Source organism: Hippocampus guttulatus, chromosome 3 (genome assembly GCF_054856545.1).
Source record: "Hippocampus guttulatus isolate MCC_2025c chromosome 3, RoL_Hgut_1.0, whole genome shotgun sequence".
Classification (NCBI taxonomy): Eukaryota; Metazoa; Chordata; class Actinopteri; order Syngnathiformes; family Syngnathidae; genus Hippocampus; species Hippocampus guttulatus.
In genome coordinates, this window is record NC_141263.1 from 24,526,654 (window position 1) to 24,542,118 (window position 15,465).

Genomic DNA, 15,465 nt, shown 5'->3' on the forward strand with positions numbered 1-15,465 from the left:
ATGAGCTCACCTGTATGCTAATCCATTTTATTTCTGTTACTTCTTGGCTTGGAGGGCTTTTAGGTATTTGTGGAGATTAAACCTGCTCATTCGGTGTCTCCATTGGCCCAATCTAAACTTCTAACATGCAAATTCTTCTATATTCTATATTATATATGTTTCTAGTTTTCATTTTAAATTCGAATGAATTCTTTTAAATATCATCATGTTTTTTTTATTAAATTGGTGGACGTATAAACTCACAACAAGGTTCAAAACGATGCCATTACATTTGTTTTGTATGAAAAAGTTCAACATAAAATCCCGGTTTTGGGTGCTTCAGTCGGTAGGGCCGGCTTTGATAGCTAGCCTTTTTCAGAAAAACGAGGGGGTGTAAAAAAGAAAAACTTTTACTGGAAATGGGAACGCTGTTGTGACATTGGTAGCGTGAGCTCATAACCACTCACTGCACCATTCACCATTGTCCGGCCCACCATTGTCCGGAGCTATCTGCACAGGAAATGGATGGACCGAGGACAATTACAAGCAGTGTAATTAGCATATTAGCGGTTTTCACATCCTCTCTCGAGTGGGATGTTCGTGTTGGTCACATGTAACGGTGAGCGAAACGTGGGAAAATGAGAAATGACTCATGGTCTTTTTTTTTTTAGCTCTGCCTACGCGTGTGTTCACGTGACGTGCCACTGACGCTCGTGTGTTTCGCCACGGCCAGAGAATTGGACCGGCACATAATCCTTTTATGTGCCGGTCCATTTTCAGAGCAGAGTGCTGGTGCTGTTGGAAGTTTCTGGGTGTGTTTTTTTTTATTTTTATCACTGTTTTGAAGACTTTTCAAAGGTAGTCGGTGACAAGAGTCAACCACTGAGGGTAATTCACAGGTTATGGGAGGCTGATTGGCTGGAGAGCCATGGGAATTCTCCCAGCCAATCAACAATTCAAAGTTAAGGAAATGATACAAAAGTGAATTTAAAGCGGACAGTTTGTCTAGTACAAGGGTCTGCTACTTGCCGCTTTTATCCATCTGCCATGGCTCTGTGATTTTTGGAAAATCCATACAAAATTATTACGGTTATCCAGACTTAGCTCACTGTTGCTTGAGGGGGTTGATATAGCGACACTTCTTTTTTCACTACTACGACTGGATGTCATGGAGAAGGGCTTGACAGAAAAACAGTACTGTACCAAAATCAGAGCGGGAGGGAATTGATGAGTAAACACCCTCAATAGATCTGAATCAGTCGATAAGAGCCGACGGTGTTGCTTAGCTAACGTCCACCCTTTCTTTTGGCTTTGAAGGGAACTCGCCCCTGCCAACATGGCCGCCACACAGGCCGTCCTGTTAACTGGATGCCGTCGATACATCTGTGACAAAAGTGGCACAACCCGAAATATACATTATGTGTGCCAGTCTCTGTCTGTTGGTTGCACCACAGTACTAGTGAACAACAGCGGCTCATTCTGCAGTGCTCTGGTTCCCAAAGTCCGCACTACTTGTGGGCAATAGTTCCAATTTTCCACCCCAAGGGACTTGAACACTTTGTAACAAATATTAAAACTTGCCTAAGTTATCACAGTGTCATCTTTTAAAAAATGGACATGGAACCTGGAGACGATTTCATCTTCCTGTTATGATAGGACCCAGTTTTGTGTTGAACCATGAAACTGATGTTGAAGAAATTGGAATCGGACGAAAAATAATTGCTTAAAGCCAAGTGGGATGAAATGATGAAATGATTCAGTGTCGACTGGTGACACTGGTACAGGGGGCTTTGTCTTTTTTTTTCTTGAGGGGCTCTGTTGGAATCATCGCATTGTGATTGCATGCTCTCTCTGCCCACATTAGACCTGGGATAGCAAAAAAAAAAAGTCACTCTTCTGTCTAAAATACAAGCATCCACTGTGTGTTCATTTGGAGAAATTCTGGAGGAGACGGTCTGAGTGCGAGACCTGGAATACACCCATCCTGCGTTCTGTTATGATCAACCGGGAATGTGCCACTTTTGACAAAATGGCAAAACTTCTGTTTTGCCGGTGGGACTGGGGGAGTGACATGGGTCTTTCAGACATCTTGGTGCATCCTGCCAAGCTTCACGTTGATCGATGAAGCCTGTGGCAGGTGTTGTATATTTGTGAGGAGGAGGGCTGCGATTGTTGACAGACCCCCAAATGAGGTTAACAACACCACATCTCTTTTCCTGACACAGCAAGCGCTAATGGTCTTTTAAATGGGGCGGGGGTGTCGCTTCGATCAGGCTCTGGGTGGGTGTGGTGTTCTCTTGGACCTGAGTAATCTTTAATGTCCCCCGTAGCTTGTGTAATTATTCCTCAGGCGATAATTATTGATTTTCCACGACTTCAGTGGGCATTCGTGTGGAATTCCTTCTTCCAGGCTGCTGGTTTTTGGCTCAACGGTCTTTTATGTTGTTGGTGTTTTTTTCTTTTTTAAACACAGGTACTTTATCGACCGCCATACGGACCTGGAGAGGCAGTTTAACATCAACGTTGACGACGGCAAGATCACACTGGCCAAACCACTGGACCGAGAGACGGACACGTGGCACAACATCACCGTAACCGCCACCGAAGTCCGTAAGTGCCGTTGTCGAGCATCGTCTCCGGAAGATGCTATTGTTGAATACATTATCAGCCGGTTGCTGATGTTCTACAGTGGCTATTCATCTTATTGCGACATCTACATGCATCTCACCTTGAGCTTGCTGGAGGTAATATGCTTGCTGCAACACGCAGCCATTCCAAATCAACGCTTAAGTTGGTCCTATGTGGTATTGTAAGGATGAGAAAGGTAAGCCGGAAAGAAAGGGCTCAATTGGCAGCGTGGCAGTGATGGATGGATTAAGGGCGGGGACGAACACCCTCACTCCCTCTTGTGACTCCCCTCTCCTCCCCCACAGCAACACTCAGGGAAGAGAATGTGTTTAGTCAGAGGTCACGTGGCCGCAATGTTACGCCCGAAAGGTGAATAAACAGTTACGCCTCAGATGCGCCAATTTATTGGGAACTTTAGCGTTGAAAGGGGCTAATGGCAACCCCACCCCCCAAAAAAGAGGACATTTGAAATGTATTACGACTACGACTACCCAGGTCCCTTCTCCCTTTTCACAAAGAGCTGCCGCATTAATCCCTGCAAACTCTGAATAACATGTCGTTACGAGCCACCGCTATCTGCAACCCGCAGTCACTTAGCTAGCAGGCAGGCTGGAGATGTACGGCCGCCAGACAAGATGTCGACAACGGCGGCGGCTTATCAGAATAAGACGTGCAACTCCTCACGCCGGCGGGACGAACCCTCCCACCCCCTCTAAAAAAAGAAATAAATAAAAAATTGTGACAGCTTTCGTTTAGCCCGGCAATTAACGTGCACCTCCTTTGATTAAGCGCGAGAAGGCGGAGACAGACAAGTTACAAGCAGTGTGAATTTCTCTTCCAGTAGCTTTAAGGGCTACATTAAGCTTTATCGCGACATACAGCCCTCCTGAAACAATCTGTATGCAAATAAAAGCCTTACGCACAGGCTAAAGCTGTTTGTAGCTCTGCCGGCAAAGATTTTCCACCTCGTCAGTGAGGGTGTTTTTTTTTTTTTTTTTTTGTACTTTGCAGATGTTCTTTAATCTGTAAGGTGTGTCTGTTTAAAAAAAAAAGTGTTTACTCGATACGTGTTAATGTTCTTGCGCAAATTGACTCGTGAGCTGTTTGAATTCAATCAAAATCCAGCAAATGACTGTGCTTTATTGCCTCCGCGGCTTCAATGCTAAGTATTCTTAGCGCAGCGTTCAATGTGGAATTAATACACAGCACAGGCGTGGAGCACAGCCACTGTCTTTGTTTTAAGTACTTTTTTTTTTTTTACAGCTGTTTTTAGGGTATTGGGAATTATGATAAAGCAGGTTCGGATTTGGTGCAGGGCAGTTCAACTTTCGGGTTTGGTTAAATTCCATCGCCGTGTGGGACTCCTTGTGCTTGAGTTTCAGGGCACCGGAGGTTTAGAATCAGGGTCGGGGTTCGGCTCAGGTTCCGGCAGATGCAAGAACGCAGAATCTCACTTGGACATTTCTTTTCAACAAGAGTGTGGATTTCTCGGCTTTATCATCCTCGTTGTCTAAAGTGCGAGGCCTGTAAGGAGGCGCATCAATCCGCAGCGGCTCTCAACGTCGCAATTTGCACCACTTACCGCAGCAAGGACTAATTAGATTGCCTTTTATTGTCTATTCAGACCTCAGTTCCCAATGAGTCATTAATATGCTTTTTTTTCTCACTTTAACACTCATGTTTTAAACATAGGGTGTTCAAAAACACTTTGAGTTGTGTCTTTTCTCTTTTTGCATCACCAAAAGGTAGATTGATGTGTCTTATCATGCGTCCCTTCCATCAGCTCCGGAAATGAAGGGAGAAATAAAGATGAGAAAAAAAAAAAACAAAGGAAATTAAAACTAGGTCATGTAATGTACCTGGGATTTTCATACACCCGTCGTCCTGTTTTGTGTTTTGCTGAATGAATTTTCTTTCTTCCATCCATCCCTCCGTCTCCTAGGTAACCACAGTCAGATCTCCCGGGCGGTGGTTGCCATCCGGGTCATGGACATAAACGACAACGCCCCGGAGTTCGCCACCGAATATGAAGCCTTTTTGTGTGAAAATGGAAAACCCGGACAGGTAATGGAATAGGCAAAACATTTTTTTTTAAATTTTTAATTAGAGTGGCTACTTGTTCATCAAAGCAGCCATCCGTCACTCTCCTTTCTCCTGCCTTCCACCCCTTTAATGATTGGCCATGGTGAATTATGGCCTTAATTATTTCGCAGAGAAACCTCAGAGGTCGAGGGTCTGGCGTGGGAAAAAAAAAAAAAAGTTTGGGGGTGGGGGGTGGTGGGACTTAGCCGTCAGGATTGATCACGGCACATCATCAGTTGAGAATGTCTTTCATGTGGCCTCCTCCAGATGGCACGATGCATCGCCCTGCCAAAAAAAGTCTCCGACCGGTGCTTAGCATTCCCCCGACTGCATCCTCATCAATCGACCTCATTCAAGGCAGCTACATGTGTCCGATGCACTTTTATTGGACGGAGGGGGTGGGTGGGGGAGGGGGGAGAGCCAAAGCCATCCCACAGCCCCCCCCTCCCCCGAATTCTAATTCCCAATCAATCCGAGCGTGCGATAAGAACACTGATGACAGATTACGGATAGAGCTGAGACGCTCAAGGCGGACCGGGCAAAACCTTGATGATAAGGATCCAAATCTCAGCGTGGTGAAGAGCAAATATTCCAGCATGTGCGATGACTATCTCTTTCTTTTTTTTTTAAAAATCCAAACACAGGTGATCCAAACAGTCAGCGCCGTGGACAGAGACGACCCGATCCAGGGCCACTATTTTGAGTACCGCCTGGTGCCCGAGATGCTCAACAATCCCAACTTCACTATTAAGAACAACCAAGGTAGTAGACGATGATTCTTTGAGTTTGAAAGAAAAAAAAAAAGTAAAATCATCAACATTGAAGCATTACCACCTGTCACCAACCTAAAACGCATAACTGTGTCACGCACTCGCCACACTGCAAAAACAAACACAGTGAAGCTCAGCTTCTGGCTCTGTCATGTCATTGCTAGCGATATACTTTTCTCAGGTTTAGATTAGGTTGATCTAACTGTTAACACCAAAACCGGCATCCTGGTCTTACTTGCTTGCTGCGGACCAAATTCTGACACCTCTCTAAGAATCTCACCAGAGAGGCTGAGGGAGCGTGCTAGTTGAAACGCATCCTCCGGTCAGACCACCACCTCGTCTGCCAAGTCAGAGGCACCGTCCCAAATGTCCACATGATGTTGCAGAGGCCAGGATAGCTCCACGACATTCAGAGCCTTCAAGAATTCCGAGTGGATCTCATCCACACCTGACGCCGAGGAGCTGTTTGGTTACTTCAAACCCCAGAAATAGGAAAGCCCACCACAGAGTCCCCAGACTCTGCTTCCTCAAAGGAAGGCACGTTGGTGGAACTGAGCAAGCCTTTTGAAGAATTCTCCCCACTGACTCACGATGTGCCAAGTGGAAGTCAGCAGACCCACATCCCCCGTTAGCGAACAAAGAGCAGAGGATGAGTCCCGCAGAAAAAAATGGACGGTATATTCAAGACGGGACGGCGGTTCTCTGTATAGCCGACTCTCATGACATTATCGTATTATTGTCAGTGAAAGGAGGAGATAACGCTGTTATCACACATTGGACGGTAATTCCCACCCCGGATGTGCCTCCTACGCCTAAATGTTCCTCGTAAACATTTCAAACAAAAACAGCGCAGCGACAATAAACGAGAAACAATGTACAACGATGCAGCGTCACAAATCCCTTCCCCAAATCGTTGTTTGAATTCATAATTTGGCAGCAGGGGGTGTGTTGAAGCGAAGCCCCCAACTTCGCAGATGTTGGACACGAGCGCACTGTGAGTGAAGATAAACCAATGAGATCCAAATGGGTTCGTCCTGCTAGTTTTGCTGCTCAATGTAGGGTGGCGTCCTCGCTACCTCGTGGCTACCAGATGGCACCACGGTTTAGCAACACAATATGCTCATTGCTTGTTTTTTGTTTTATTTTTTTGAACATATATATTCTGTTCGTCCAAAGTGGTGATGAACAAGCTGTGTTCACCCTCACGTGTAATGTTTTCAGCTCGCGGCAAAAAATCTATTCATATGGTAGCAGCCTTCTGTTTGGACACACAGGCTGCAGGCTAACATACTGCAGCCCGCCTCTGACGGCTCGGAGAGGCCATCAAAACCAGGTCATAGTTGAGGAGAAAAAAAAAAATAAACACTTTTTTTTTCACTTTCCACGAAAATAATATTGTTTTTCTTACTTCTGCGCAGTACCTGGTGGATACACAATGGGAAATGATGGGGCATATGCCATAAATGCACCATATCGAATGTATTCCTTAATTTTCTGTGCAGCTCCTAGTAAAAAAGATAATTGATATTACATACCGTATACTGTATGGCACCATTATTGTCTATATTTATTTATTGGAAAGTGATGAATTATTATTCTATGATTTTTTTGTTTTATTTGATTTTAATTTTATTCACTGTCTACATTATTCACCTATTATGTCTTGAATATATTTTTGAATGTTGATATTATGACTGGTTATTATATTTAGCTAACCCATTATTCAATGAAATTTTTTCAGCTTTTATTTACTACTATTGTTTGTATGGAATGATGGGATTTTTTTTTCTGTTACACTTTATTCTTATTTGACATAGTGATGCATTTTCAAACATTACTATTCTTTATGCATCATGTTTTGGGGTAACCTTTCATTCAACTTATTTTATTTACATTTTCTATCATTCTAGTATTATTTAAACTTGAATCTTCATTCAAATATTGCTACAGCCAACCGTAACTTTTTTTATTGCGCCTTTTCCCAGAAATGACTTTCTTCAGCCTTATGATGAGTTCAGATGACCTCATGGTTTTATCGCTGCTTAACAGGAAGAAAACAAAGATGTGGTCAAAGCTTAACCTGTACAACACTGGATCAAAGGTGCTGCTCTTTTACAAGCACCCCCCTCGTTCCTCAAGGCAACACGTTGGATCAAAACAGCCGCTGTTGTTTTCTTTCTTTCTTTGTATCGCTCCGTCGAGTCGAGGGCGCGTTTGTTCTCCACACACAACGTAACCCTAGCAGAAATCAAAGCAAATGTGTGCTGTCATTCTTCCTCTATATAGCACACGCTGCACCAGCCACTTGTCTATAGCGCCTAAAAGGAGGGGCGCCATCGCCATTTCAGCGACTCTCTGTCAGACGGAGGTGGGGGCAGACACTTGACTGACGAGTGTCAGGCGAGGCCCCCCTCTGTGTCGCTTTTGTTTGGCATGATGAGTGTAATCACGGGAACGGCCCACACACTAGTGGGAAAAATGCTCTTCAACGGATTGAACTTTAAGTGTTCACCACTACTGGTTGAATCTATCAATAAAAAGAAAAAGCTCATATCGCAGCTTTGGGCTTGATTGTAGCTAAAAGCCCTCCAAATGACAACACAATCCGATCCAGGAGACTGTTTGTTCAAAAAAAGTCTACCGCTGAATTTCACTTCTTCCTTGCTTGTGTCATTGCCGCCACCAAGATCCAATTTACAGTATGTGAGATTTAAGCCCCCAGCAAGCACACGAGCACCCATTGAGTATGTAAATCCCCCGTCCACTAAATCGCCAACTTTGTAGCAAAGGCGACCCATAAATTTTCCCGACTTCTGAGATTACAATATTGTAGGTGTTACTTTGTGTGACAACCAATTCCAACAAAAGCCCCCACAAATTGCATCCAAGTCCACGTCATGACAGGCAATGCCCAACACACCAGCAACTTTACAATTAAGTCTAATCACAAATTTCTTATGCACCAAAGTACGTTTTTGCGATACAGTACACGGGAGCCAAGCCCCACAGAGTGCACCTGAAGCCGCTCAAAGCACAGCTCAGCAGCTATAATGAACCTACAGAACACACCCGAGCCCCCGTGGAGACCTCCCGACCCCCATTGCCCAACCCCACACACACACGATCAACAACCTGGCAGCAAAGTGTAGCTGTAAATTTCCCAGCTTCCAAGGTAGTATTCATGGCTTTATACGGAAGCCAAATGAAAGTAAGCCCCCACAGAGTGCACCTTAGCAGGTGTAATGACATCATGAAGCGCAACCGAGCCCCATAAAAGAAAAAAAAACCCCTTCCTGTTGGCATCTTGACAGAGAAGGTGAAGCCAATACACCAGCATCTAAATTGTATCGTAACTAGGATTCATATTAAGTGGGAGTCAAGACACCACAATATGCACCTGTGGCCACATAAAGAGTAAATCAACTTTGCGGCAGCGTCAACTTGTAGATTTCCCGGCTTCCAAGCTCACTTCATTAAAGAGTCAATGGGAGCCAAAGCCCTATAAAGTGCACCCGGGCCCCCGCCCAAAAAAGGTGAAATCCTAAACTCCACGTTCTGTCGACTGGAGCTTTTCGTGGCAACTCTGGAATTTCCCGGCTTCAAGGTAGCAATTCACGTCAGAATTTTTATTCGTCTTGCCGTATCGCGTGACATGTCCTACGTCACCCTTGGATCGGTTCTTCACCAAGACGGTGCCGTTTTACTTATGACGAAACACTGGACGTGGCACATCCAATCACAGTGTGACGTACGGTATTTAAAAAGTGACTTGAACAAAAGGGGACATATCGGAACGTATATAGAGCGTTTCAAGTCATGCTAGTAGCATGCTGCAAAGCTAGGAGCTGATTAGCGAACATGGTGTCAACAAATTCATAAACTTTTTGTCTTTCTGGAGAAAAATCCATCATCCAGAAATGGGTCCATATCCTCTTTTGTGTCTTTTCTGAACATAGAAACAACGCACATGCACATAATGCCTCCATCGACATAACTGCAGCTACTTGTCCCGCCTGCTCGTTGGTTTGAATCTTGACAGAAACACACGCCGACTGGGTAGGCTCTGGTCGGATTTGTAGTGTGTCTTATTTCGATTCTTATTCAGTAAACATTCAAGTGTGGATGGTTGTCCTCGATGTGCCCTGTGAATGGCGACCGATCTCGGCTCGAGTTGGCCATTCATTTGGGATGGACTCCAGCCTCCCCATGAGGATTAGCTACATAAAATGGTTGCGTCTTTCTGCATCCGAAGCTTTTTCATTGTTGGCCACGTCTTTACTGCTATTTTTATTCTCAAATGGTGCTTAGAAAATGACCCCATAGCTTTACTACAAAACATGACATCTGTACTTCCCTCGCCGTGAAGTTGCCGAGCAATCCAAATGAGATGGGACATTGCTTTGCTCCGGAAGCTGAGTGTTCTTTGCTCCGCGCCGCCACTTGTGAGACGATAAATGTGAGCATATGTCGGCATCAATTACTCAAATCATCCTGCCCGCCGAGCGTCTTTTTGATCAAGTTTGCATCCGCTGAGCGCTGTGTTGTTTCCGCTTGGCAGCGGGAGAGGCAAAGGTTAGACTTTCACAAGTTTTTTATAAGACCAGGCTCAGTGTTTAATAACGAGAGGCGGCTAACGAGCAGGCGGCTTCTGGCGAGCGGCTTCAAAAGAGCAGCCGGCACCTTTCCCATCTTGCCACGCTACCCTTCGGTTTCCCCGCATCGCGCTGTTGAGCAAAAATCGCTGAAATCCATCAGCGGGAGACAAGCGAGACGGCGACTGATGTGAAATTAGTTCTCTCTTCTCATCTTCTCGCACCGCCCTCTCCCGCTTCTTTCGCAGACAACTCCATTAGTGTCCTGGCCAAGCACGACACGTTCCGGCGGCAGAAGCAGGAGATGTACTTCCTGCCCATCGTGGTGACGGACAACGGCGCCCCGCCCATGAGCAGCACCAACACCCTGACCATTCGCGTGTGCGGATGCAGCAAGGACGGTATTGTGCAGTCCTGCAACATTGAGGCCTATGTACTGCCCATCGGCCTCAGCATGGGGGCGCTCATCGCCATCCTGGCCTGCATCATTCTGCTCTTAGGTGAGGTTCGGCAGAGTGGTGCAAAAGTTCCACTCTGAACACCCATACTTTAGGGCGCATTTATGTGATGAGGGTTAATGTTGTGGGTGGCCCGGTGCGGTGGCCCAGTGGTTCGCTCGTCGACCTCGCGGTGCAGAGGTACCGGGTTCAATTCCAGCTCCGGCCTTCCTGTGTGGAGTTTGCATGTTCTCCCCGGGCCCGCGTGGCTTTTCTCCGGGTACTCCGGTTTCCTCCCACATTCCAAAAACATGCACGGTAGGCTCATTGAAACAAATTGTCCCTAGGTGTGAGTGTGAGCGCGGTTGGTTGTTTGTCTCTGTGTGCCCTGCGATTGGCTGGCAACCCGTTCAGGGTGTCCCCTGCCTACTGCCCGAAGACAGCTGGGATAGGCTCCAGCAGCCCCCGCGACTCTTGTGAGGATAAGCGGATCGGATAATGGATGGATGAATGGGTAAATGTTGTCTACATGTATGTTTACCCGGATGATACAATTTTCACCTCCATCCAACCACATTTCAAGATGGTTCCCTTGACACAGCAACTCCATTTGGCCCCCCTGGACACTATACCGTTCCCAAACATTGATTCTTTAGCACAGGTTAAGAGAAAAGAAGAAATTTTGCAACTATTTGACAGGTTGATTGATGGAAGTCATCACAGTCACCCCACCAGAAAAAAACAGGGAAGGTTAACTTCCAGACAGTTTTTTTGTGACCAAAATGTAGTTTTGCTCCCTGGGTACTTGTCACCCTTGTCACACAATCACACGACCTCACACTTTCTTGCTTCGAAAGCGCACTGCATAGATTGTTGCTGAACTCGGCTGACATGTGAACAGCGCAACATAACAGTCGTTTCTTTGGCACGTTATCCCTGCGCCTCACTCTCCAGGCATGACCAATCAACCCATGCTGAATTAAACTGTTATGCTACATTCAGACAGAGAGAGACATTCGTGCCACGCCACGCCTTATCCAAAAAAGACGAAGAACATGGCGAGCAGGTTTTTCTCATTGTGATAAAACTCTGGCTAATGCTAAATGCTATTTCAATCTTGGTTCACAGTTCAGCAGCTGGAAGCAAATAAACACACTGACTCGCTTTACCACTCTCCAAGCCTGCTGTCTTTTTGGCTCGGTCTCGAAGCTGGCTGGTTGCATCGTACAGCTTCCGATGCGCACAGACTGAAATGTTTGTTTTGTCTGACACAGGATGCCGTGCGTGTGCGTTATTTATTTATTTCTTTCTTTTCGGACAGCATGGGTGTAACGTGCCGAATACAATTTCGATGCCGATTAGCTGTTCTGCACAACGCGATATATGTCCTTCAGTTCCAATTTGCTAACTCGACTGAAGGTGCTAACCCCGACTCGCGTCGCGTCAAATGCGTCAATCGCGCCACCTGGCACAGATATGCATGTCAGTGTGACGGCAATGCATGTTTGCAATCCTATTGCAAAACTGTGCTTGTTGGATCTGGATTTGGTAAGTGGCTGTCACTCATTGAAAATTTATTTGTACACCCACCAAACAAAATCATTCTTGTCTCAACCTTTGCAATGAGGAAGCTTGACCTGGTATCTCCGTTGTCTCTCTCTTCCCCTTGTGCTTCTGTCTTTCTCGCATAGTAATAGTAGTGCTCTTTGTGACTCTGCGGCGACACAAGAACGAGCCGCTCATCATCAAGGACGACGAGGACGTGCGCGAGAACATCATCCGCTACGATGACGAGGGCGGTGGCGAGGAGGACACGGAGGCCTTTGACATCGCCACCCTGCAGAACCCGGACGGCGTCAACGGCTACCTGCCGCGCAAGGACATCAAGCCCGACCTGCAGTTCATGCCGCGCGCCGGCCACCACTCGGGCCCCAACGGCGTGGACGTGGACGAGTTCATCAACGTGCGGCTGCACGAGGCTGACAATGACCCCACAGCGCCGCCGTACGACTCCATCCAGATCTACGGCTACGAGGGCCGGGGATCGGTCGCCGGTTCGCTCAGCTCGCTGGAGACCACGTCATCCGACTCGGACCAGAACTATGACTACCTCAGGGAGTGGGGCCCTCGCTTCAGGAGACTTGGCGAACTCTACTCGGTGGGCGAGAACGACCGCGAGACCTGACCTGAAAAAACACAAAACAAGACTTTCTGAATTTTCTTTTCTCTTCTGTCCACCTGTGTATTAAGCGCTAGAGTTCTATCGGCTTTTAGAAACAGAAAACAAGAGAGAAAAAAAACAAACAGGCCACTTTTTTGTTTTGTATTCTTCATAGAGTCGAGTTATAGCAGTCATCCACATCGTAATCGTTGAGCCAAAACAAGCCGTCTTTTTACTCGGAGATTCTTGTGGAGTGTAAAAAAAAAAGAAAAAAAAGTTTAGATTCCGTTGTGGAGTGTCTAGCAGTGTTTTGGGTGTTAGTCATTGCTGTGACTTCCAGTAGCAGAGAGCCGGGAGGCCCTGTCCAGTCAGAGAATCTTGAACGGACTTAAAAGCAATACTTGGTCTACCTTTCAACAATGAATGTATGCGAGGATTTGAACAACAACAAAAAGACAAAAAAAAAAGGGTGTTGGCTTTGACAAAAAGTGACTTTGTTATCATTTGATATGTTCTCTCTATGGTGGCCACATTTCTAAACGACGCTTTATACAACTCTTTGTATTTACATGCTACAGGTGGACCGTCACCATCGAGCTAGCCTATAAAAAAAAAAGACGCGAGGACAACAACAACAAATGTAGAAACTCTGAGGCCTTCTTTTTACAGAAGCAAGTTAAATTACCCAATGTTTTTTTTTTGTTGTGTTGATTCTTCATTACCTTTCATCAGTTTATGTGCATCTTTTCCTTTCAATGCTGAAAACGCCACAAATAATTGGGCTTTAGCATCTTTCTGCTAACTTGGCATTTGATTCGCCAGAAAAAAAAAAAAGACAAATCCAGCCCGTGTGCATATTGTAAGTACACTGTATGATATGACGAAAGAAAAAAAAAAGGCTTGTGCTGTACATAGCATTTCTGCTAACGTCATTAGTTTCAGACAAGGCTGGTTAGAGAATTTCAAATTTCCGAAGTGTAACAAAGACAGAAGACTCGATGGTCAAGCGACTAGCGCGTTCTTCCTTCCGCTCACCTTTTCTGCCGTGCGTTCAATGCTTATCAGTATGTATGTTCAATTATTTACTCCCCTGTATTGTAATCTCTCCAGATTACCTTGTATTGTTTCCTACTTGTTCAAATATATTTTTATAAATAGCGTTGAATGGGTGCTGTCTGCTACTTCAGGAGGTTGCCGGAGAAGATCGACTTGGAGAGAAAGCAAACCCGCCCTCAAGATGACCAACGTATTGGCCACGGTTGGACACGGACCTTGATTTTAAGGTCAGAGATGGGTTCGCGTCACATTCGTTACATTACGGGAATGGAATACAAATTAAACTGCCTCCATCTTTTCTTTGTTTGTTTTTCAAATAAAGCGTCAGATGTCGACAAGTGCAACTCGCAGGAGATAGTTTTTCATTATTCTGGGAGGGTTGCTCATGAGGATGGCCATCCGTTTGTGGTTTTTATACTTGTGTCAATTTATTGTCACTTTTACGTCATATTCAGTATATAAGATGGTGCAGCAATTACAAATGGATTAGCATACGTCTCAAGAACGTTCAGTTCCTGTCACGGTCTAACAGTTAGTGTCGGATATTGATTACATGATCCCAGACATGTTAAGAACGGGGCTCAGGTTATGCTTTTAACGTTTACCATTTGGGATTGAGCAGCCATGACAATCGTGCATCGTATCCAACGTAGCAAGACCATTGCATGTCTAGAATTCTATTCGAGTTGTCCTGTGTCTGGTAAGCTTTTCGGGGTAGGGTTGGTTGTTATCACTCTTTTCCTCTTCGCAACATCAGACACCTACAACTAAAGGCGTCCAAGAAGTCGCCTAGTATTTCCCATTTAATTTGACGTTTGGAGACATGTACCGGATTTTCCGCACGATAAGGCGCACCGTCAATGAATGGCCTATTTTAAAACTGTTTTCATATATAAGACACATAGGATAGAAGCTACAATAGTGGCTGAGGGTGCGTTATGCATCCACTAGTTGGAGCTACGCTAAAGGGAATACAATGCAATACAATACAGCTTTATTTATATCGCGCTTTCACAACTGCTGCAGCTGTAACAAAGCGTTGTACACATTTAAAATACTATGTCCAAGAAATCTGAATATAGATCCATATATAAGGTGCATCGGATTATCCGGCGCACTGTCGGCTTGTGAGAAAATTGAATGTGTTTAGGTGTGGCTTATAGTGCGGAAAATACGGGAGTTAAAGCAAAGGTTGGTGTGAAATGTGAGAAACATCTATCTACCTCTGTTGCCGACCCTTTAGAAAAACACCATCAGTAGTGTACCCCGCTGTTCCAAAGTGATTCTAGTCCTGCGTGATGTTCTCGTTTCATCTCATCTTAAAAAAAAAAAAAAAAGTGGAAAGAAGAGGACCGTGCGTGTGAGACAGGGGAAGATAAAAAATAAAGTAAATTGGAACATTTCATCAGAAAATACCATCCAAAGAAAGCCTTGTAACACCCGCACACTTGTGATTTAAAAGCCACGAGTGAAAGAAACAACAGGGCGGACGGACCGGACGCGTTGAATCTGTTGTAAGACGGCTGGTGGCAGGTTTATGCATCATCTAACAGCGGGATAAGCGGCCCTGTAGCTTTCCATTTCCTACGCTGCTCTTCAATTACTCTCCAACTTTTTTTTTTAATGCCTTTCTCACTGCTATAAATGTCAGTTTGCTGTCTTTCTGTCTGCTACACAGAGGGAAAAACATGGCTTTTAACACACTTGACTCAGTGTGCTATCCTTCTAGTTTAGAAATAGAAATAAAACGGAACAACTAC

At 45.3% G+C, this 15,465-nt stretch overlaps 1 protein-coding gene across 3 annotated transcripts in view; it reads left to right on the top strand.

Annotated features, from left to right (window-relative positions):
• The window catches only part of cdh8 (cadherin 8), a 108,934-nt gene extending 95,125 nt beyond the window's left edge, over positions 1–13,809 (top strand). For 2 of the 3 annotated variants that reach the window (XM_086107612.1, XM_086107614.1), the window contains exons 8-12: positions 2,453–2,589; positions 4,550–4,671; positions 5,334–5,451; positions 10,300–10,551; positions 12,180–13,809. In XM_086107612.1, coding sequence (XP_085963738.1) covers positions 2,453–2,589; positions 4,550–4,671; positions 5,334–5,451; positions 10,300–10,551; positions 12,180–12,673 — 1,123 coding nt within the window. In that variant the 3' untranslated portion in view covers positions 12,674–13,809. The remainder of the gene's footprint in view (positions 1–2,452; positions 2,590–4,549; positions 4,672–5,333; positions 5,452–10,299; positions 10,552–12,179) is intronic. The other variant, XM_086107613.1, reaches the window with a different exon arrangement.
• Positions 13,810–15,465: the final 1,656 nt, after the last annotated feature.